The sequence below is a fragment of the Geotrypetes seraphini genome, chromosome 4 (genome assembly GCF_902459505.1).
Source record: "Geotrypetes seraphini chromosome 4, aGeoSer1.1, whole genome shotgun sequence".
In the NCBI taxonomy this organism is placed as follows: Eukaryota; Metazoa; Chordata; class Amphibia; order Gymnophiona; family Dermophiidae; genus Geotrypetes; species Geotrypetes seraphini.
The window spans coordinates 203,253,252-203,276,672 of record NC_047087.1 but is presented as its reverse complement, the minus strand read 5'-3'; the positions used below and the strand labels follow the sequence as shown (position 1 = coordinate 203,276,672).

Genomic DNA, 23,421 nt, shown 5'->3' with positions numbered 1-23,421 from the left:
CATCGTGAGAACAGGCTACTGGGCTTGATGGACCATTGGTCTGACCCAGTAAGGCTATTCTTATGTTCTTATGTGTACAATTTTAATTGCTGCATCTCAAAAAAGATATAGCAGAATTAGAAAAGGTACAGAGAAAGGTGACAAAAATGATAAAAAGGAAGGAATGACTTCCTTATGAGGAAACGCTAAGGAGAGGGAGGGAGGGAGCCTGGAAGGAGATATGATAGATGTCTATAAAATACTGAGTGGAAGGGTAGATGTGCATCTCTTGTTTACTCTGTGCAAAAATTCTAGGACTAGAGGGCATATGATGAAACTACTAAATAATAGATTTAAAACAAACCGGAGAAATATTTCTTCACTCAATGGGTAATTAAACTCTAGAATTCGTTGCTGAAGAATGTAGTGAAATCTGTTAACTTAGCAGGGTTTAAAAAAGTTTTGTATAATTTTCTAAATCCACTGCTTATTCCTAGGATAAGCAGTATAAAATCTGGTTTTCTCCTTGGGATCTTGCCAGGTACTTGTTTACCTGGGTTGGCACTTTTGGAAGCACGACACTGGGCTTGATGGACTTTTGGTCTGTCCCAGTATGGTAACTCTTTATGTTCTTATGTTATGCAATGGCTCAGGCCTCCAAACACTACAATGTTTTTGTTGGATATTTAAGACTATTTAAAGTTATTTTTACATGTAACTGTAATCTACCATGATGATGCTTTTGTAAAGAGTAGCATATTAGATCATTAAATATAATTAAATGCCTGCTATGCAATCCATATTCCAGGATCCTCAGCAGGTGCAGAGCCGGCCTGCGAATAGGGAAAAATTGCAAATAATTTTTGGGGCTGGCTCTGACCCACCCCTACCTCCCTCCTGCATCCCCAGACCTTACCTGATGATCTAGCAGTGACAAGGGGCAGGAGCAATCTTTCTATGCTCCTGCCCCATGCAAAGCCGTCATCAAAATGGCTGCCGTGAGTTCCTGTTGTAGTCTCAAGACTACAACTGGAACTCACAGCAGCCATGGTCTATTTCTTATACCTTACCAGGCTTTGGCTTGGGTTTTGCAGCTGGTTTCTCATCTTCTGAGCTGTCTGATTCCTCACTGCTTGAACTCTCTTTTGCAGGGGTTGTTTTATTTGGGAGAGCCTTCCCCACACCAACGGAAGATTTTGGTGTAGCTGGAGATTTGGACAGTGCTGCTTTAGAGGCTGCAGCATTCTGCAACAAAAAGTAAACAAAACACACACACAGTAAAACAAAGCCTTTCATCTTCTCCCATATACATCATCCTTTGTATAAAATAATGGCACAGAGAGGGAAAAAATGGAAGCCTAAGCACAAGGGCAAACAAATTTATTAAAGGTTTGGTCGATGCAAGGTAAATACCCCAACCAAAGAAACAAGGCCATGAGGTAATCTTATACTTCAGGACAGTGTCTCACAAACTTTGCGAGCTGCAGCACACTAAATTGGGGGCCGCAGCTCAACAGCATCCAGAAGTGTGACGACATCATGCACATGCGTGATATCATCATGTCAACATCTGTGCATGTGCATTGTCCCTACAAACAGGGCCCTGAGACGCCAGTGGGGGGGGGGGGAGTGCTGAAAAAGAAAAGATGCAGAGAGGCGCCGAGGCTCCAGCTGACTACATACAGGATGTGCCCTTGCCATGAGGCACGTCTTGTAGGCAGTCAGTCGGCGTTGGCGCCTCTGCTCCTCCTCCCCAGTGTCTCGTGCAGCAAACTGCTTTAGGCTATTGGTCTCAGCACAATTTCAAATCCAGCATCATACAAGGACCAACCTAATGGTTTGTGTAGTGGCACAAGGACCAGGAGAACCAAATTTGATGCCCATTGCAGCTCCATGTGACCCTGGACAAGTCACCATTGTCCCAGGTACAAAAACAGATTGTGAGCCTACTAGGGACAGAGAAAGTACCTGCATATAATAAACGTAAACCACTTTGATTGTATCACAAATCTCTTTCTCTGTCAAATGAAGAAGGAACACAGGAAAGCTAAACTGTTTGGCTATACTATAGCTGAGACTGGTAACTAGAGAATGACACAGTGACTGTGACCCGCAGCTGGGGGGGGGGGGGATGGTTGCCGCAGGTGCGGAGACAAGGCCATTCATCGCCCTGTGGAGTATTTGACACGAATTGGCTCCCTACCCACCCCTCTCAGTCAGTACCCTCCTCTTGATCGCACATCTAGCAGCTCCCTCTTGTGATTGTGGGTGAAGCAGTAGCCCCCCCTCTCTCCCTATCACGGATCCAACAGCCCCCCAATCCCACACCCTCCCTCCCTCCCAGTCGCCGGCAACAAATAAAACCAAAACCTGCGACTCTCCTAGGTCGACCCCTTTGCACCTTCTGGGGTGGGCCTACTACCCTCTTAGAAGCTTCCTGCATGCAGGGCTGCTCTGACCGGAACCCTCTTCCCATGTAACTTCCAACCGGTCAAGCCACTGTGCCCAGGACCTTTTCAAAGGTCACAGCATCTCTTAGATTGGAAGGCATCAGGGTACATCCCCAGCTGGATGAACAGATGATCCAAGCTTCCTCTCATTGGGAGAGTCGTCACCATACTTCAAAGGTAGTAAAGTTGTTACAGACTAAAATAGTGTTTATCAGTTGAGGCACCCTAGAGACCTCTGGGGTGGCTCATCTTTCTGGCTTCTTTTCTGCTACTCTCTACACAACCTCATGACTGAAAGGGAAAGTGGATGGAAGGAAAATCTGCATGCTTGAAAGACAAGGCATTTACAATTAGACAGACAATGTATTTGGAAATGCTCACCCCCTCAGGATATCCTCTATAAAAAGTTTAAATATGGGCTGGTGGAGTGGATGTGATTGACATACTGGTTAGCAGTGTCGTGTCTTTGCATAGGAAAATATTTGGTGGCTCTCCGTCAGCTTATTTGGATCCAAAGTGGCCTCAACCTAAATATTAATGAAGGCCTCTGCTCTAGACTGAATTTCAACAGCAAACTATCTGAGGATCCTGAGTATCTAGAAGTCGAGTTCAATATTCTGCATTCAGAAAAACTGGTGCCAAGTCAAGTTTCTTCTGTAGATTCTGTGCCTATAAACCTAAGTATATCAAGTGCTCGGGTTGATAGTGGCCATTATGGAAATAGTTTGTGGACCAGAGCCCAAATGAGGACATTAAAGGAATCTCTGCTCAGCCATTGGTCTACAGTTTCCCATGGCTACAATCTTCAATTTCTGTGAGCCTACCATGTGAGAGCCAGCATGACATAATAGCTCCAGTCTTCCTATCTTTAAAAGGGAATCTCTTTTTCAACCCCACAGTGACAGATGCCAGTCTTCACAGATGGGGGTGCACATTGCCAGCTTCAGGTTGTCCAAGACACACAGACACCAGTGGAAGCAACTTGGTCAATCAAATGGCTAGAATTGAGGATGATCCGCAAGGTTGTTAGCTTTCTCCAGTCGTCTCCAGGGGAAGGTTGCACAAGTCTTCTCAAACAATGCCAGGGTAGTGGCCTACACCAACATGCAAGGAAGGACCTGGAATGTTCCTCAAGCTCTAGAATTAAGACTCTTATTCTATTGGATTGGCAGCCACTTGTCCAACCTGTCAGCAGCTCATATCACCAGAGCAGAATCTACAGGCAGTTATTCTCAGCAGATATACTTTGAATCCAGGGGAATGGGAGCTGTACAAAGAGGAATTAATGATGATCATCTAGCATTGGGGTCTTCTGGCACTGGATCCAATGGCCACAAGATGGAACACCAAGGTTCCCAGTTCTTTAGTACTTATGTTTTGGTTGTTTGGTGTGTTCTCATGAGATACTTGGAAGTTTCCAATAAGTTCTCTTTGTTCTCTACAGAGGCATAAGGAAAGGACTAGTAGCTTCTTAAAGTGACTATTGCATGATGGATCAAAGAGAATTGCTTTGGTATACTTTCTGATGGGGAAACAGATGTCTTTTATTCTGAAAGCCCACACTATGCAGAAAAAAAAACAGTGCCTTTATCAGATGTGCTTTGTGGCAACATGGCCCTTTTTGCACTATTGCACAGCACTACAGGTTGGATGTGGCAGCAAGAGCTGGGACCTCCTTTGGTGCTTCAGTTCTACCAGAAGGGTGACTCACTCCCTCTCAAAGGCTTTCGTATGTCCTACAGATTACTGGACTGGTCTGATGCCAATGCTAAGGAAGGGGAAATTAGGTCTCACCTGTTGATTTTTTATTTTTATTATTAATCGTCAGATCTGTCCACTTCCTGCCTTTCAGTGTATCCTACTATGAAGTGTTATGAGTATTGATTCTTCATTGTTTTGAATTAAAGACTCCTGCAGTTATTGAGTTCTCACTTGTGTTTTTAGTTCTTGCTTGATATGACTAAGAACAAAAAATTAGCCATATTGGGTCAGACCAATGGTCCATCTAGCCCGGTTTTCACAGTGGCCAATCCAAGTCACAAGTACCTGGCAAAAACCCAAATAGTAGCAACATTCCATGCTACAAATCCCAGTGCAAGCAGTGGTTTTCCCCATATTTGTCTAAATAGAAGACTATGGACTTTTCCTCCAGGAATTTGTCAAAACCTCTCTTAAATCCAGCTACATTAACCACTATTACCACATCCTCTGGCAATGAGTTCCAGAACTATTTTTTGAATGAAAAAATATTTCCTCCTATTGGTTTTAAAAATATTTCCATGTAACTTTGAGTGTCCCCTAGTCTTTGTAATTTTTTTATAAAGTAAAAAAATGATTCACTTGTACCTGTTCTACATCACTCAGGAATTTGTATACCTCAATCATATCTCCCCACAGCCGTCTCGTTTCCAAGCTGAAGAGCCCTAATGTCTTTAGCCTTTCCTCATATGAGAAGAGTTTATCCCCTTTATCATCCTGGTCGTTGTTCTTTGAACCTTTCCTAATTCCACTATATCTTTGAGATATGGCAACCAGAATTGAATGCAATACTCAAGGTGAGGTTGTACCATGGAGCAACAGAGGCACATTATAATATTCTCAGCCTTATTTACCATCCATATCCTTTTTTTTTTCAATTAAAAAAAATATTTAATGCTGCCAAAAATCTAAAAATACAATGAGAATGGCAGTATTATACAAAGTACTCTTTTCTAATTTCTTTTACATATTTCTACAGTTAATACAAGTATTAGAAAACACTTGACAATACATTAAAAGAACTTGATTTCTGAATTCCCATGCTGGTGTTGTTCTTCATCGCCTGGATGTAATAGTTTACGTTGTAAACAGATAAGAATGAGGTCAACCCAGTATTTAGCAGACCTCATTTTTTTTCCTGAAGAGGGGGCTCAGGTCTTGGTTTGCAGTTTAAAGCATGCATATCATAATAATTTCTAGCATCCTATTTGCTTTTTGGCCACATTTCTGCATATTGTCTACAATGAGATGTAGATCATTATCTTGGGTACCAACTCCTAATTGGACCCTAGCATCTAGTAACTATGATTTGGATTAGTCTTTCCAACATGCATCACTGTGCATTTGTCCACATTAAATTTTATCTGCCAATTGGATGCCCGGTCTTCCAATTTTCTAAGGACTTCCTGCAATTTTTCATAGTCCACATGTGTTTTAGCAACTTTGAATAGTTTTGTATCATCTGCAAATTTAATCATATCATTTGTTCCAATTCACAAATAATTTATAAATGTTAAATCCCTGAGGCACTACGCTATTCACCCTCCTCAAATGAGAAAAGTGGCCATTTAACCCTACCCTAATCCACAACAGAACACTGCCTCCTATCCTATGACTCTACTGTTGAGGAATTATGAAAGATGGAATGTCAGATGCAGGAGACGCACTCAGCGTCCCACTTTAAAGTCTGATCAGTCGTGTCACACCCTGAGGCAGCAGATTTGTGAAATCTATTTTGTATCGATCAGCGGAAGATAAGTGGAAAAGTTTTTCTTCTATCTTTTGTTTTCGCTAGCAAACCACTTCAATGGAGGTGGGAGGGCCTTTGTCTGAGGCTTTTTCCTTCAGTTTGAATCAGTTAATAGCCCATGCTGTTCTTATATTAATCACTGGACATTTCAGCATCAACTGTAATTGAAAGTGTTTATCATATATATTGTTTTTTCATATCGGAGTTATCTTTGGCATAATATTCTGATTCTTCACTTTGGGAAAATTAGTGTCTCACTAACAAAATACTGAACTGCTACAATTGCACAATGTCCTTATATGGCAGAGTTCACAACTCTGTAGTCGATCTGCACCTGGTGCATGATGGGCAACAACCCACAAGTTCCTGGACTGGATGAATTCAAATGCTAAAGGAAAATAAAGGAAGACATCCTTATAACATGTGCATGAAGAATCATGCTGTCCAGCATAGCAATCAAAGATGACCAACCCAAAACTAAACAGAAAAAAACCTACTAAAAAGTTCTTATGCAATAGCACAAATTCAGTGCTGAGTGAAAGGTATCAAAATCAACATGAAATATTACTTCTCATTTCAGAAGCCCAGTTTATGAGTAAAGGGACATGTAAGCGGTATTTATGCAGTTATACTTAAGGGCAGCAATGGCAGATTCAGGAAAATGATGCTAAGAAACATTTTTAGAAGGGAGCTGGAGGTACTTCTCTTTCTCACCAGTGATGGCTTCTTCTTTGCCTCCTCTTCAGTATCAGAGTCCTCACTGGAGTCCTCACTGCTGCTGCTACTTGCGGCTGTTTTTGAAGGAGCTGCCTTTGCTGCAGGCTTTGTCGTCTTAGCTGGTTGGATCGCTAAGGTGGGACAAAAATTATGCAGGTCAAAATAGATTCTCCCAAGTAAAGCATAAGCTTATGACAAAGAAACCCCCCCCCAAAAAAAAAAAAACAACAACAAATACATCCAAGTACAGACTTCTAAAGACTAGAGAAACAGGCAACAAGCTTCAGCACCCCACATACAATGCCCTTCTGCTCTGTCCATGATAAACTGTCATGCTGATCTTCTCACTTCCATAAAAACTATATGTTATGTATGAAGTTATTAACTAAAATAGCTTGGGTCCAATATTTAAAGGATTTATGCTTAGAAAATACCTCTCTGAAAATTTACTAGGGCTATGTGCTTAATTTTATACTCAAAAATTTTACTAAACTCCTAAATTTAGGAGCATAAAAAATATGTTGGGGAAGGGGGGGTATGAGGAGCTTAGCACTGATTTTCAGCACTAGACTCAAAATCGGGCTCAAATAGAATTTTCAGCTGAAACTTAAGTCAGTTTTGGCTGATAACAGGTCGCAAATTTAAGAACTCAGCTTTTTTGTTTTTTTATATTGGGTCTCACGTTTTGACTACAAAAGAATCAACAGTGTAAAACAGGTGTTACAATGTAACTAGTTTAGACCAAACAACCACTCATGCTGGAAGCAAATCACTTTCTGATACACAGTGTATACAGAGAAAAAGACCTGAGACCTTTGAAGGCAACACTGCTTGTGTTTAGCAAATGTAGGTCAGGTTTCGATAATAGGTCAAAAAACTCCCAGATTAATTTGACAGTGAGTGACACTGGGCATCTCCTCCCTCTGCTGGGGAGGTGTGTCGTTTGGCAACGGGAGACACTGGGCATCTCTCCTGCTGCCAAAGGGGGCTATAACAACACAAGAGAAGCGTGCTTTTACTACTCCCATTAAAAGCTAAAATAGCCTCCAGTAGTATATTAATTTATTGCACTAATTCAATTTTGCCTTGTAATTATCAAATTAATTCTTTCAATAAACCAATTTGATTATTGAAGATCACCTGTTTTTTTCTGTCATGTTTGGGACTGCAATGAAATCGGCCTTTGGGTGAAAAGCATAGTGGAAAAGATAAAGCTCACATTCTTTAGGGTATAAATGATAAAGCCAGTTGGGTTTTTTTTATCCTAACAGATTCTCTCGTGGTACACAGTTTGAGATACACTGATGTAGCACATAAGAAGCATCAAGCAGCCTAAAGGATAATACTCCTATGTAGAATACAAGGAATCTGGCACTAGGTAACCTATAAGGAGACCCCTACTATGCTGCACATAAAGAGACTGCTACTAGCAGTGCAAAAGGGAAGCTGTTACAACAGCACAAGGGAAAGGGGATGGGATTTAATATACTGTCTCTCTGTAATTACCATCAAAGCAATTTACATAATATATATGGGTACGCCCCCTTTGCTCAGAAATGGAGAAACGTCTATGCATCCCCCCAGGAAGGTCCCTCCTGTCAGAAACCGCCCGCAAACGCTCCTACAGCCACTTCATCCCCCAACTCTAGAACCAACTCCCCCCCACAAATCAGACTACAGAACTCATTGATGACCTTCCGGAAAGCGATAAAGACCCTCCTCTTCAACTAAAATTCAACCACAGTCTACGCCTCACCCCCCTTGAACCCCTCTCCCCTCTCTTCTCCAATCAAAACTTCTACTTAAATTGCTATACAATCCATTCTTAACCTGTATTTAAATTACTGTATAGCCCTTACATTTAAACTACTGTATAGTCTTTGTATTGTCCAAATGTATTCCACTGTGAATGTCTGCTTGTAGACCGTTCTGAGCTATTGGGAGGATGGGATAAAAATCTAAATAAATAAATAAAATATTTATTTTCTACCTGAGGCAATGAAGGGTTAAGTGACTTGCCCAGAGTCACAAGCAGCTGCACATTATTGTACACTTTCTTTAAAATAAAAGCCAATATCCAATCTTTGCTGTCTCTCTAAAATGTATTTGAATGGGAAAAGGGATGCTCAGCATGGTGGGAGAAAGAAGAGGACTGGAAGGTTAGTTGTTCTAGTACCAGGGGGAGTGCAGAGCTTGGTTGTGAGATTAGTGAAGGGGGGGTTCAGGATGAGAAAGGTTATCCGAATTGATACACGAGCCTCTCCTCCAACTCCAGTCCCACCCACTTATCCCTAATCCTCTCACAACTTTCCTCAACATCATGCAAGACCTCATGTACTCCCCCAGTACTGATCTCCTCACACAATCACCCTGCCTCAACTGATTCTCCATTTTATAATCCCTGATCTCACTCACTCCCAGGCAGTTTTCTCCCTTACCCTCCCCCCCCCCACCAGCCTCCATTCTCATAACTAACATGAGAATTTCCACACTGCTTTTACCATAAAGTGGTTGAAGGTGGATTACAAGAATAAAAAAAAACTGTGGATACAGATGTTCTGTAGCCGATTCAGGAATGATACATGGCCATATTAAGAACAGTGTGTGATTGTGCATGTTGTACTGTAGCATTTTGCATGCTGTACCGTAGCGTTTTTTTGCTACTTCAGCTTGTCTGCGGTGGTCTTTGCTCACATGTTTAAAGACAATAGAGCGTTTTCAGTCCAATTCTTTATATGTGAGTTTGCAAACAATTGGACCCCTGAGGAAGGCGTGTTCGCCAAAAGACGGACCGTGTAGGGACCGGTTGGATTTTTACCACTGTGTTTTTTATCTTTGTACTTTTTTCATTTAATTTTCATGGTTTTATATGTCAGTGTTTAATAAATTATCTCCAGAACATCTGTATCCACAGTTTTTTGTTTTCATCGGTGGATCACTGTGGATCATTGGGTCTCCCCATTTTTCTTTGTTGGATTATAAGAATATAAATGTTAATACACAGAACATGGCAAAACAAATATAGCAGAAATGATCAGATAAGAAAACTTATACAAATTTTCAAATTCAAGCAAAAAATGTTTTTAAAAACCTCATCTTGAAAAACTTCCTAAAAGTCTGATAATTGGTGGTAAAGAATTCCACATATTAGGTAAAACTGCTGAAAACGACTTTTTAAAAGAACCTACCGGTAACTTTCTTAAAGCAGATGGTGAAAAATGCTGTAATAAGATTAAAGACTCATGGTGAAGAGCTCATATGAGATTGAAGATATAAGACAGACACAATCTGTAGGGTTTAGGACAGTTCAGTGCGGCCATTTCATCGTGACCCTTTTATTGCTGTTGAGCGTTTACCTTGCTGAAGCTGCTGTTCCATAGGATAAATATCACGGTGAAAAAAGGGCATATCAAAGAAGGCCCCTCCCCCTCTGGTGCTTAAGTCCCAATTGGACAGGTGAAACAAGGCTTCCGAGACAGACCCATTTGTCCCCCTCCCCCGCTGGTGCTTCATGCCCAATTGGATGTGAAAAAGGGGGACATTAACCCCCCTTCGCCCTCCCACACACTGATATTTCATGAGCGACTGGACTGGTGAAAGAGGGGGCATTGCACCCTCACCCCCCCACACTGGTGCTTCATGCCCAAATTGGACTGCTGAAAGAGGGGGATATTGCCCCCCTCATCCTGGTGCTTCAAGAATGGGGACAGCATCTGTCAGACTCCTTAGCTCTTCAGGTAAGCCAGGTTGGGGAGGGGGGATATGATTCAGTGCAATGGGGCTGACTCAGCTTCTGTCAGACTCCTCGCGAACTGTTCAGGTGAGCTGGGTGGGGGCCAACTCAGCCCGATGAAATGGTTCACTCTTAAAGGGCTGCAATGAAACATCTTGCACTGAAACATCTCACACGGAAAAACCTCGTAAGCCACCCATTTAGGTGAGCTGGGTGGGGGCCAACCCCGTGTAATGAAACCGTCCACACTTAAAGGGCTGTGATGAAACATCCCGCACTGAAATGACCTATTCCCCAATCTGTATAATCTTAAAAAAGCATAAAGAAAACATTTTATTTCTTTTCCTTTCACTCCAACCCCTCTTCAATACCCTACCACTTTGCACCACCCAGTAACAGGAGTGTAGTGATACCTCAGGCATCTTCTTTCTCTGCTGCTGAAAGTTAGGCTAATACTTTAACCACGAGGGAAAAATTAAGTACAACATGGCTCAAAAAGCATTTCTGGAAGCAGGAGAGAACATGGCCTCCAGTACTAGAACTCTCCTCCTACTTCTGGTCAGCACATTCAATGTATTGTAAACCACTTTGATATCCGTGGAGGAAAGGTGGTATTTATTTGGCTTTATTAATGGCCTTTTCATAAGGAGGATTGCCCAAAGCGATTTATAATACACTGAATAATAATCAGGTACTCAAATATTTTCCCTATCTGTCCTGGCAAAATCACAATCTAACTATGGTACTTGGGGCAATGAAGTGATAGGTGTCATGCCCAAAATCACAAGGAGTAGGCTGGGATCAAACTCACAACCTCAGGGTGTTGGAGGCAGCAGCTCTAATCACTAGGTCACCCCTCCATAACCATTCACAGTGGCATTAGAGAAAAAAAAATATCTGTGGAATAAAGGGAAAACACGAGTAAAGAAGTGTGCTTGTCCACTCTCTACCCTGTTCTCAGTCTGCCATTCCACAGGGATTAGGCAGTTCTTAGCAAAAACTAACTCCAACCTGGCTTTTTCGCAGGCGGCTCCTCTTCTTCACTGGAACTGTCCTCACTGCTAGAAGATTCTTTCTTAGCTGCCTTTTTTGAGGCTGGTCCATTTGCTACCAGCTTCCTTTTCTTTGCTTCTGGAGATCTGAGAGGACAGAAAAACAACATGAAAAATAAGCACAGCCTCAAAAATTTTACATCAGGGGATCCCTTCCAATCCATGATAGGAGGTTCTCCCAACATAATTCCAGCTTGGAAAGTAAGAGGAAGCGTCATACTGGTTATACTGTAGTAATAAGACTGTTACTAGTAATTTTTATAGTACCAGTGATTGTGTGAGGAGATGTATACAAAGTCATACACAGAGACAACACCTGCTTGACAAAGTTTATAATCTGTTCAAGAAATAAGAGGTTAGGAACTTTTGGTTTTGGGTTTGTTTGGGTTTTTTTTTAAGCTATGGGATTCATTTCTGAAACAGAAAAACACACAAAGCAACAAAATTTTTTTTTTTTTTTACAAAAACAATCAAAGTCCAAAAAGCTAATTTTTGAAACTCTCTTTTTTTTTTTTAGACTTTCTATGCAGTTTGTCTAAATCTCAAGGAGGCATCTTTCAGGCTTATGATTTGGACATTTTTCAGCGATAATGGAACATTATAAAATTGTCCAGGGAAAAACAGAGTTGTTATTGGTTTAGCCAAAAACATCCTAAGTGTCAAAAAGGTGCCCAAACTGATCAAATGACCATGAGAGGGATAAAGGCATGACCCTCTCCCATCCACTAAGGGCTCCTTTTATCAAGCCGCGCTAGCGGGGTTAGCACGCGCGACTTTTAATCATACGCTAACCCAAGCGCTGGCCAAAAAAACTACCACCTGCTCAAGGCAGGCGTTAACGGTTAGCGCAGCCGGTGGTTTAACGCACGCTATTATGCATGTTAAACTGCTAGCACAGCTTGATAAAAGGAGCCCTAAGAAGTGAAAGAGACAGTACATACCAGGCTGTAAGACAGATGAAGATCTAATGACTATTCCAGAGCAGCAAGCAGATCCTTGGAGTAGCCCAGTGGTCAGTGAAATGGACTGTGGAGAAGGGGACCCAGACCTATATCCTACTCTAACAGGTACACTTGCAGTGGAAATTGTGAGCTCCCCCAAAACCACAAAATATCTACTGAACCCACATATAGGCGATACCTGCAGGCATAATGGCTAGTGTAGTGGTGTATGGTGGTGCACGCAGGAAAGAGGAACCCGAATACAGCTACATGATGCACGGTTCCACATTAGAAATCACTGCTGGCCCCTAGTCATCCCAGTGGCTTGTTTTTGTGTGTTTTTCCCTTGGACATTTTTTTATTTGAAAATGACCCTTGAAGGACACAAAAAAGCACAAAAATGTCTGAACTAGGGCAATTTTTGAGCCCCCCCCAATACCGTATATTTTGCTCCATTAGACGCACTTTTTTTCCCCCTAAAATTGGGTGGAAATTAGGGTGCGTCTTATGGAGCGAATACCCAAAGCGTCCGTCCCCCCCTCGGTTACCTATTTTTAGTGCGGCCGCCCTCCCTCGCTGGAAGTGGTGCCCTCTGCTGGCTAGCAGGCGACAGGCAAGCCCTGGCCCTCTTCCTTCTCCCCGCTGCCCCCCACGCGTACCTTTTTTTGTTTTGTTTTGTTTACTTCTGTTCGCGGCAAGGCTGGCTGGCTGCCTGGTTCCAGCCGTTTCCTGCCAGAACTGCAGGCTGTTGGGGCTGCCTCCCGTTCTCGCGGCATAGCGGCGCACCAGGTTGCCTGCCTGGTCCCGCACCACTTTCCATGAGAACTGAAGCGGCGCGGGACCCGGCAGGCAACTTGGTGCACCGCTATGCCGCGAGAGAACGGAAGATGAGGCAGCCGCGTCAGCCGGCGGTTCTGGCAGGAAGCGGCAGGAACCAGGCAGCCAGCCAGCCTTGCCATGAACAGAAGTGTAAAAAAAAAAAAAAAAAAAAAGTACGCACGGGGAGGAGGAAGAGTGCCAGGACCTGCCTGTCGCCTGCTGAGGGCGCCGCTTCCAGCGAGAGAGGGTGACCTGTCGCCTGCCTGGGGGGTAAGGAGGATGGAGAGGCTGGGGCCTGCCTGCCCTCCCTGCCAAATTAAAAATATGGATGGAGGAGGGAGCGGCTGGAGCCTGCCAGCTGCCTACCTACCGGCTTGCCCTGTCCCTGCCTGCCCTGTCTCCTGTCCCTGCCTACCACTAGACCACCAGAGGGGGGACAGGGTCAGAACCTGGCAGGGAGAGGGGACAGGGTACAAAACTTGGCAAGGAGTGTGGAATTGGGTGCAAAGCCTGGCAGGGAGAATTTAGTTCAGAATGTTTTTTTCCTTGTTTTCCTTCTCTAAATTTAGGGTGCGTCTTATGGTCAGGTGCGTCTAATGGAGTGAAAAATACGGTAAACTTTTTTTTGGTTCAAAAATGACATTTGGCTTTGTTTTTTGTAAAACATCATATTGAAAATGCCCCTCCATGTAAATAAAATCCATTTTTAATCAAACAGGTGGCTTAAAAGTTAAGCAGCCTCAACAAGATGGGTTTTCGATCCAGATCTGAATAGGGAAAGAGATGGAGATTTGACATACCAACTCAGGAAGTCTATTCCAGATGTACAGAACAGCAAGCAGGAAGGAACAGAGTTTCTGAGGAGGGATGTAGGAAGAGATAATAAAGGAGAGATACTGAGGAGTTGTACAATGAAATGCAGTTGAACATCAGCAAAAGAAATTTGAACTATATGCTGAAAAAGATAGCGAGCCAACAAAGAATGTATTTTATTGCAATTTGGGGGGGGGGGCTCTATAGATAGGGTGTTTTTTGTGGGTTTTTTTGCACTTTTTATAATTCATAAGCATTTTTAAGATTATTCCAGCAATTTGATATGGAGGGGAGGGGTCTTTTTTGGTATGTTTTAATATAGTTTGTTGCTGTGCCCTTTGACCCCTGTAAGCTAGCATAAAAGACTTGAGGGCTCATTTTACTAAGCTGTGATAACATTTTTAGCGTGCGCAGAATTGCCCGCGCACTAAACCTGCGCTACAGGGCTAGAACTAACGCCAGCTCTATGCTGGCGTTAGCGTCTAGTACGCAATAAAACCGCTATCGCAGCTTAGTAAAAGGAGCCCTGAGTTGGATGTACAAAGCTCCGGGCAACTTGGCAACAAAAGCCAGGTTAGGAGCAATTTCCTTTTGCTATGCTATGCTCAGTACAATAGCATGTAAATTATATGTAAGCTAATTATGCTGAATAGCCTGGTAAAAGAGGGGAAGAACTGTGCCAGGTGCCTGTTCAGAAAAGCAAAGCAATAGGCACAGCTCCAAACCCTCCCTCATCAGCAACTAACCTAACTGCTCTTCCCTGCCTGCTCATCTGATCAGGGCTCCAGAGCCCCGATCAGATAAGCAGGCAGAGGAGAGCAGAGCGCTCACCACTCAAAGCTTCAGAAGGATTCGTCTTTGTTTTCACCTCAGTGTGAAATAAAACAAACCCTAGGCTGTACTGAGCAGGGCTGTCAGCTCTGTTTCACCTACTGTTATGCATGTGTTGTGTGAGTATCCCCTGCGCCCATATTAGGCTCAGAACATATACCCATAACACACACACAACAGCTATCAGCAGCTCAAGACCTACCTAAAAAAATTCCCCGGGAAGAGGTGAGCGTTTCCTTCTCTTTCCTTTTGAGCATTATAAGGAGTGCTCATTTAAATACTAATGAGCTCCTTGTAATGCTTTTGCATAGGGTTAACAGTGGCTGCTACAGCTATCCATATAAGCCCTGGAAAACCCTTTTGAGCACTGGAAGTAGAGCTTCCTTGCAAGTAAGACTGGTTTTAATCACTCTCACAAGGAAACTTTTGAGCATCTGGGTCTTTTTGTCCAAGTTTAAGCAGTTATGCTGCTGGTTGCTGTTGTTTTTGATTGTAGAACACTGCCATCTTTTGGTCAAGTAATGGTAAGGAGGACTTTTTGCTTTCATTTTTCTGTTTTTATTAATATTAGAGCTGCCTTTTTTTATTCTAGCATTGCCTTCTACAATCCTTTGAATTTATTTTTTAGTTTTAACTTGGCTGGTGATGCTGTTCCTATACACCACCTAGGCATGTACTCTTTGTGTGTGTGTGTGGGGGGGGGGGGGTGTTACACTTCAGATATTACTTTGCCTGTAAGCACCTTTTATATATTGTGTAGCACTTCTGGGCTTTTAAAATCTAGTTTGTAGCCTCCATAAATATATATTTATGCATAATTTACACATGCTGTCCTTGGTTTATACATTTAAATTTTTATATGTTTGCATTGCTTTTTAATTATGTTTTAATTATGATTTTATTGATTCCATTCCGTTATTGTTTTATAGTTTTACTAAACCCCCTAATGCAGCCCTTGTGAGGGCGAAAACAGCCTATGTCAAGTCTTTGTTTGTGCACTCTCTCTTCAATACAATAAACTGATTTTGGTTACTTCACTTTGGCTGTTCTGCTATTTTGACTTCCCAGTGTCCAATCCAGCTCCAAAAGCCAACAGGACTAATGCTGTTGATGAGAAAGTCATGGACCAGACTTCTCAGCACCCCAAAAAAAAACCCCAGTTTGTACTTTTTTTCACAACTTCTAATACTTCTTGACATTTACAAAACAGCTTACAAGGATGATGATTCTGGATGAGTCCCAAATACTGCAGGCAACAGTTATGAGTGTCCTTATGGGACATGGACCTGAAGAAACGAGAGCACTTTTTAAAACCATGACATTTTGAGGGACATAGCTGGGGAAAAAACGTCAAACACTAAAGGTGCTTTGGGAGAGGTAGAAGGCAAAGCAGGAGAGGACAGAGTCATGGAATCCAAGAGAGGACAGCGTATCAAGGAATAAGCTGTGATTAACAGTATCAAAGGCAGCAGACAGGTCAAGGATGAGAATCGAGTAAAGGCCCTTAGATCTGGCCATGAACAAGTCACTACAGACATAGTTGAGGGCAGTCTCTGTGGAGTGTTGGGGGCGAAAGCCACATTGTAGAGGATCGAGAATCTTTCAAATTGGAAAGAAGTCCAGGCAGTGACGGAGAACAGTACGCTCGAGTAGCTTGGATAGGAATGGAAGAAGCGAGACAGGGTGATAGTTGGATGGGCAGGTGGGGGTCCAGCAAGGGTTTTTTGAGATGCGGCTTAACCACCACATGTTTGAAGGCAGCAGGGACAGTTGCAGTGGAAACAGATAGATTGAGAATATGCCATATGGGAGGGATTCACAATCCTATTAGGCACTCTGAATATATAAACACTCAAACCTATACCTAAATTCCTTCAAATACTATTTAAAGTTATATCATGCCTTTTAGACAATATTTAAACCACACATGGGGAATCTCAGAACGCCACCTGTCCGCTATTGTATCATGCACACTAATGGATCATCACCCTGATCAATAGAAACCACAGCCTCCTGACCTCCGGTCCATCCAAGGACACAGCGGATCTCCGAGATAAGGGCATAGAAAGAGACTTCTAATCCTCCTAATGTTGCTCAAAATAGTCAATGATGCTTGGATCTGGTTTGCTCTGAGGTGGGGAAAACTGCATGGGATGGAGTTCCTCCTATGCCAAACCATCAAATAAGCTTTTCACAAGACTGATAAAATCAGAAAAGCCATGAACAGGTGGCCCCAAGGACCCCTGACTGGGGTAAGTTGGGTCTCCACCTCCTCCATGCACTTGTGTTTCGCACCGTCATTGCGAGTGGCATCTGAATGTAATCTCTTGCCTATAGGCCAGGCTTTTTGGGAGGGCTCTAAGGAGACTGAGCCTGAACTAGGAAAGCACATTGCAAGCTTAAGCATATCATCCTGCAGCCTAGGAGGAGTGGGAGATGAGAAAAAGGTGATAATTCAAAAAGCAGGGAGAAGACAGAGCATGTGATAAAGGGTAGAGAGAGGCAGAGGATATGGCAAAGGACAATGGATAGTTTCCAAGTTTATTTACATTTTAATATACCGACCATCATCATGTATCTGGCCGGTTTACATAGATAAAAATATTAAAATAAATTTAAGAAAAGGGGTAAAGAAAAAAAAAAAAAAAGATTGAACATTAAATAAACAATTACAATTACATAAGCAAGTTTGTGGGAGAATGGGGACTGAAAGTTTGTAATTACATCATAAAAATAAATAAAGGGAAGAGGGGGGGAGGAAAAAAAACACCTGGAAGGGAGTTGAAGAATTAGACTGGATAGGAATGGGAAAATTAGATTCTTACCTTGATAATCTTCTTTGTAGTAGAAGAGAAAAGGACTCTGGATGGTTTTATACCCTGGTCACAAATTGTTTGTAGAAAGATGTCATCTACATCTTTTGACTTTGCCTCCTTCAGTTTGTACCAAAGCAGTCGATTACTACTATAATATAAGAAATCAGAAAGAGGGGAACGGGGAAACCTCCCAGACAATACATTTCTGTTCTGCTATGTAGCAAATAAAGTGAACGATGTTAACCCAAATAGTATAACTAGATGGAACTAACAATCCACCTCTTTGAGTGCAACCAGCACTAACAGCTCTGGAGCTCTTTAAACACATCAATTTCAACAGTTCCATTCTTTCTTTTTTTTTTTTTTTTTGGGGGGGGGGGTGTTATGATCCAGTACATTCTTATCCAACTTGCTGGAAAAGATCTCCATTTCTGGAACCACAGAATCTGTCCGAGGCAGTAAGCAGGCGAAGTAACTGACAGGGCAGGGCCTGGAATCCTTTGATCTTCTACTACAAAGAAAATTATAGAGCTAAGAACCAAATTTTCTCTTCTAGTGCAAAGGATTCTGGATGATAGTTGACATACCAAAGCAGCATCTTAGGTTTAGGGTGGGACAGATGAGCCTGTCTGTAAAACTGAGGACCCAAAACACGGTGTCCTCATGAGCTGCTACAAACACTCTGTAGAACTTTGTAAAGGTATGGAGAATAGACCATTTAGCCTGCCCTACACCAGAGACTCTGCCCATGAAGAGGCCACACCTCTGGTAGAGAGTGCTCTCAGCGAGACTGGCAGCTGTTTGCCATAGCCAATGTACGTCGACAAAATCGCCATAATGATCCATTTAGAAACAGATGCCTTGGAAACTGGTCTGCATCGTCCAGCCTGACTAGTTAGAACAAAAAATGGTCTGAGAGACGAAAATCATAGGTCTTTTCTAAATCATGCAGCAAAGTTCTTCTATCATCTAGCACCTGCAAAAGCTTATTCTTCTTCATCAAACCCGCAGACTAAAACTCAGGTAAACAAATCTCCTGGGTGGCACAGAAGGCTGAAACAACATTCGGTAGGAAAGAAGAGACTGTGCGCAGGGAAATCCCAGTTTCTGTGATCCTGAGGAACGGTTCTCTGCATGAGAGTGCTTGCAACTCAGAGACCCTTCTCGCAGAAACAATCGCCACTAGAAAAAGTCTGTTTTGTGAGATCCATCAGTGATGTTTATTGAAGAAGCTCATACAAAACCTAAGTCCCTTCAGAACAATGTTAAAAGTTCCATGATGGGAAAGGTTGACGTACAGGCGAGCACAACCTAAGTGCTCCCTTCAAAAATCTGGACGTCTTAGTGCAATGCCAAATAATTATTTTCTACTCAGGCTTGAAAGCATGAGACCTGCCATTTGTACTTTAAGTGATCCCACCACAAGACCCTTTTCTAGTCCAGCTTGTAGGAATGCCAGGACCACTGAACTTGGAACTTTAAAAGGGCTCCTCATTATGTAGGCACGACTGTTGTAGGCTTCTTAGCTCTGAGTAGAGATAACTACTTCCAAGTAGCCCTTACGTGCTAAAACTGCTTGCTCAAGAGCCTTGCCCTAAGCCCAAAGAGTTCCAGATTCTCCATAGAACTTGTCCCTGACTTAGAAGATCCTTATGTACTGGTAGCTTGATGTTTGGGTCTTTGGAGACAAACTAGATCTGCATACCACATCCAATCTAGTCACTAGTACCAGATGGTTTGCCACTATGCAAGTGACCTGGCCTACCATGGGCCTAGGGGGAAATACATAAAGCAGACCTTTCTCCTGCCATGGTTGTACGAATGCATCCAATCCGGCACTTCTGGGTTAGAATCTTCAGCTTTAGAAGCAATCTAACTTTTTGTTCCATGTTCATGCCATCTAGTCCATCATTGGTTGACCCAAACATTGAACAATGAGGTCGAACACCCTTCCAGATAATGCCCATTCTACCAGGTATAATCTCTACCAGCTGAGGTAGTCGGCATATACATTCTATACTCCCACTGCATGAGCTGCGGAGAGAGGCTGCAAATGAGCCTCTGCCCACCAGAATAACTGGGCCTCTAGTCGCAGTTGAGCACTTCTAGAGTAGAGAGATGCACGGGAACGTGGACCCACGGGTTCCCCCTTTGTGTCACGGGGATCCCATGGGGACGCCCCCTAGGGTCGCGGGGTTCCTGCAGGGGTGGATGGCACTCGAGCTGCGAGTCTAGTCTCCTTCTTACCTGCCCTGCCGCAGCACACAGCCTACCGGAAATCTTCCCGATGTCAGTGCTGACGTCGGAGGGAGGGCTTAAGCAAAGCCCTCCCTTCCTCCGACGTCAGCGCTGACATCGGGAAGACTTCCGGTAGGCTGTGTGCTGCAATGGCGTACCAAAAGGGGGGGGGCGGTCCGCCCCAGTTGCAGCCATGTGGGGGAGTGTGTATAACCGGTCAGGTCCCCTTACCTTTGTGGCGCTTCCCCACCCGACCGACAACAGAACAGGCCCGGTCGGACAAACCTCCCTGCCCTATCGCCGCGAATCTAAATTACCTTCTTGCAGCAGCTTCAATACTCCAGCTGCTGTAAGAAGGTAATTTAGATTTGCGGCTACAGGGCAGGGAGGTTTGTCCGACCGGGCCTGTTCTGTTGTCGGTCGGGTGGGGAAGCGCCACAAAGGTAAAGGGCAGGGAGGGAGGAAAGGTGGAGTGGAGAAGAAAAGACGCTTAAGGGAAATGGGTAAAACTGAGGGGGGAGAAGGCCGCTGAAAGCACTGGGGAAGACAAAGGGGTGGAGAAGGACGCTGAAAGGACATGGGGAAGACGGGAGGGGGGGAGAAGGATGCTGAAGACAGAGGGGGGAGAAGGACGCTGAAAGCACATGGGGAAGACAAAGGGATGGAGAAGGATGCTGAAAGCACATGAGAAAGACAAAGGGGTGGAGAAGGACGCTGAAAGGACATGGGAAGACGGGGGGGAAGAAGGACGCTGAAAGGACATGGGGAAGACGGGGGGAAGGACGCTGAAAGGACATGGGGAAGACGGGGGGAGAAGGACACTGAAAGGACATGGGGAAGAAAGGGGGGAGAAGAACACTGAAAGCACATGTGGAAGGCAGAGGGAGGAGAAGGATGCTGAAAGGAAATGGGGAAGAGAGAGTGGGGAGAAGACGCTGGCAGGGAAGAAAACAGAGATGCCAGACTATAGGGGGAGCGGAGGGATGAAGATGGGTGCCAGACCAATTTGGGAGGGGGGAGAAAGGGAGAGGCACAGTAAAAGAGCAAATGGAAGACGCAGAGAGAAGAGAGACAGTGGATGGAAGGAATTGAATGAGAACAAGAGGAAAGCAGAAACCAGGCAACAAAAGGTAGGAAAAAAATTATTATTTTTTTTTTTTTGCTTCAGGATAAAGTAGTATATTAGTTGTGTTGATAAAAATTTATAAACATTAGAGGCTCTGGTAGAAACCCATTTACAAAGTATGTATTCTTCCCAATTAATATTTCCAAATTAATAAAGTCTTTTTGCTTATTTTTAACTGGGTTTCTACCAGAGCCTTTAATTCAGTAGCATAATTAAATGAAATAACTATTTCTGTAGTTTATAGGGACGGGCGGGGACGTAGGGGATTCCTCATGGGGAAGGAGGGATTCCTCACAGGGAAACTGCCTCTGGACTTCCGTTCCCTATAAGGAAAGCTGAATCCTCCAGGAGCAAAACCTCACCCTGGATAGTAAGGGCATTGAAACTGATCTCCAGTCTTCCCAGTCCTTCTCCAGCTGGTTCAAAGGCAGGACCCCATCTGGAGCAGAGCCACTCTGAAGGGAAACCTCCCCTTGTGCCAGCACTGATGTGCATGCAGGAAGTGCATAAGAACCCTGACAAGTTTAGTAGGCCTTCCATAGGAGATTAACAAAGTCTGGGATAAAGGCATGTACTGAGGACCCCGAGGATCACTGCAGGAACTCAGACAGGCCTCTCGGGCTCCACAGCTTTCATGAGTCTGTGTGTGGCATTTTCACTATTTAGATACCCCGAAAGGGAATCTTTTCCCAAAACCCAGGTCCTCCTGCAGTTCCCCAGACCTAGAGATCTCAGGAGTAGGCTGAGCACATAGTTCCCACCCCTACCTCACGTGCCCCGTAGCATACGAACACTCCTCTGCTGACCATCCACCGCAAAGCTGGCATGATATGGGGTTAGAATAGCGAGGGAGCCCGTTCTTGTCATTTATAAACAAAATCGCTAGAGGCTTTTAAAATAAAATTGGGAAAAACCAAGAATACCGTCACGGCAGCAATCTCGTGCCAACGGCCCAGGGGAGCTACCCTGAACTTGAAAAAAAATTCAGTGAAGGGCTTTCTGAAGGTGGGGGATCCTGTCTCTGGTCCCAAAACCCCTAAAAAATGGCCAAATTTAGAACCCCAAAATTTTCCACATAGGCTATAATAGCCTGTACTCCCTATGTCTTGCGGGTGCCTGTCTGTGTCAGTCCTGGCTGCAGTTGACAGAATTGAAGACTTTCTGCCTCAGCAAAGGTTCTACAGGTCCAAATATCTTGATCTTTGGGTTGCCAGTTGGTACAAATCTGTAAGACAGACAAGTGGAAGGGTTTTTTAGAGGTGGGAAACCTTATCTCTGGTCCTAAAATCCCTCAAAATGATCAAACTCAGAGCTCCCAATTTTTCCCCATAGGCTATAATAGCTTGTACTCACTGTGTCTTGCTGCTGCCTGCCTGTGTCTGCCCTGGCTGCAGCTGACAGGATTGGAGAAGACTTTCTGCTTCAGGATAAGTCTGACCGAGACCTCAGATCCCCACTAGCCCGCTCGCCGCGACAGGGGGAGGATTAAAAAAAATTGCAGCGGGCCTCTTAAGCCCAACGGACTTTTTTCAGGGCCAGCCTACACTCAAGCCCCTGATAAATCAGGGAGCAGTTAGCTTCAAGGGGAACGGACGCCGCGCTCCAAAACTATTAGTGCAGGTTGGCTACAAAGGTACACCTGAGGGTTGCTCTGTTAGCAGCAGACTTCTCCCAGGGAGTCTGCGTCCTCTCCCAGGTAGAGCTGCCCCAAAGAAAGAGAACCTCTGGGCACCGCAACCTCAAAATAAAAATAAAAAATTTTTAAAGAGAAAATCCTGAAAATAATAAAATTAAGCTGAGCAGATCAGGACACCTCAATTCATTTGCAAAATAAAAAAAACAGAAGGTGGTAGTACAGCCCACTGGGATAGAAGGTGGAGTCAAAAGATGTAGATGACGTCCTTCTGCAATCAATTCGCGACCAGGGGTATAAAACCTATCACCTGGAATCCTTTGCAATACAAATTTTAATTTTTACTAAGGAGAAAACTAATCATTTTCTACTATGGGTTTCTGCAACCAATTGTTCAGTCCTCATTAAGCAATTCTTACCCTAGCACCATTTGCTAGATTCCTCTGCTTTCCTGTGTGTTTTTGTTTTTTAATTGTCATGTAGCTTTTAAAATTGTTGCGGTCTGAGACCGTTAGATCCACAAAGCCACGTAGGAGCTAAAATGATCATTTTTATGACCTACACCAATTGCCATGTCAAAGGTTTAAGAGTGCCCTCCCTCATCTCTTTCTCAGTGACCTGCTCTTTACTAGGTTCCATGTAAAATTAATTCTAAAGCACTCTGCTCCTCCAGGCAAACTTACTTTAGCCAATGGCTGAAGATTTCCATAAGAGAAACTGCATTAGGATCCTGGTCTTTCTGCAAAACAAAGAAAAATAATTCAA

At 43.6% G+C, this 23,421-nt stretch overlaps 1 protein-coding gene across 2 annotated transcripts in view; it reads right to left on the bottom strand.

Annotated features, from left to right (window-relative positions):
- NOLC1 (nucleolar and coiled-body phosphoprotein 1) overlaps positions 1-23,421 on the bottom strand; it is a 184,936-nt gene that overhangs the window by 45,800 nt on the left and 115,715 nt on the right. For both annotated transcript variants that reach the window (XM_033942768.1, XM_033942767.1), the window contains exons 2-5: positions 23,340-23,395; positions 11,399-11,526; positions 6,652-6,785; positions 1,050-1,224 (exon numbers count right to left, since the gene is read on the bottom strand). In XM_033942768.1, coding sequence (XP_033798659.1) covers positions 1,050-1,224; positions 6,652-6,785; positions 11,399-11,526; positions 23,340-23,395 — 493 coding nt within the window. The remainder of the gene's footprint in view (positions 1-1,049; positions 1,225-6,651; positions 6,786-11,398; positions 11,527-23,339; positions 23,396-23,421) is intronic.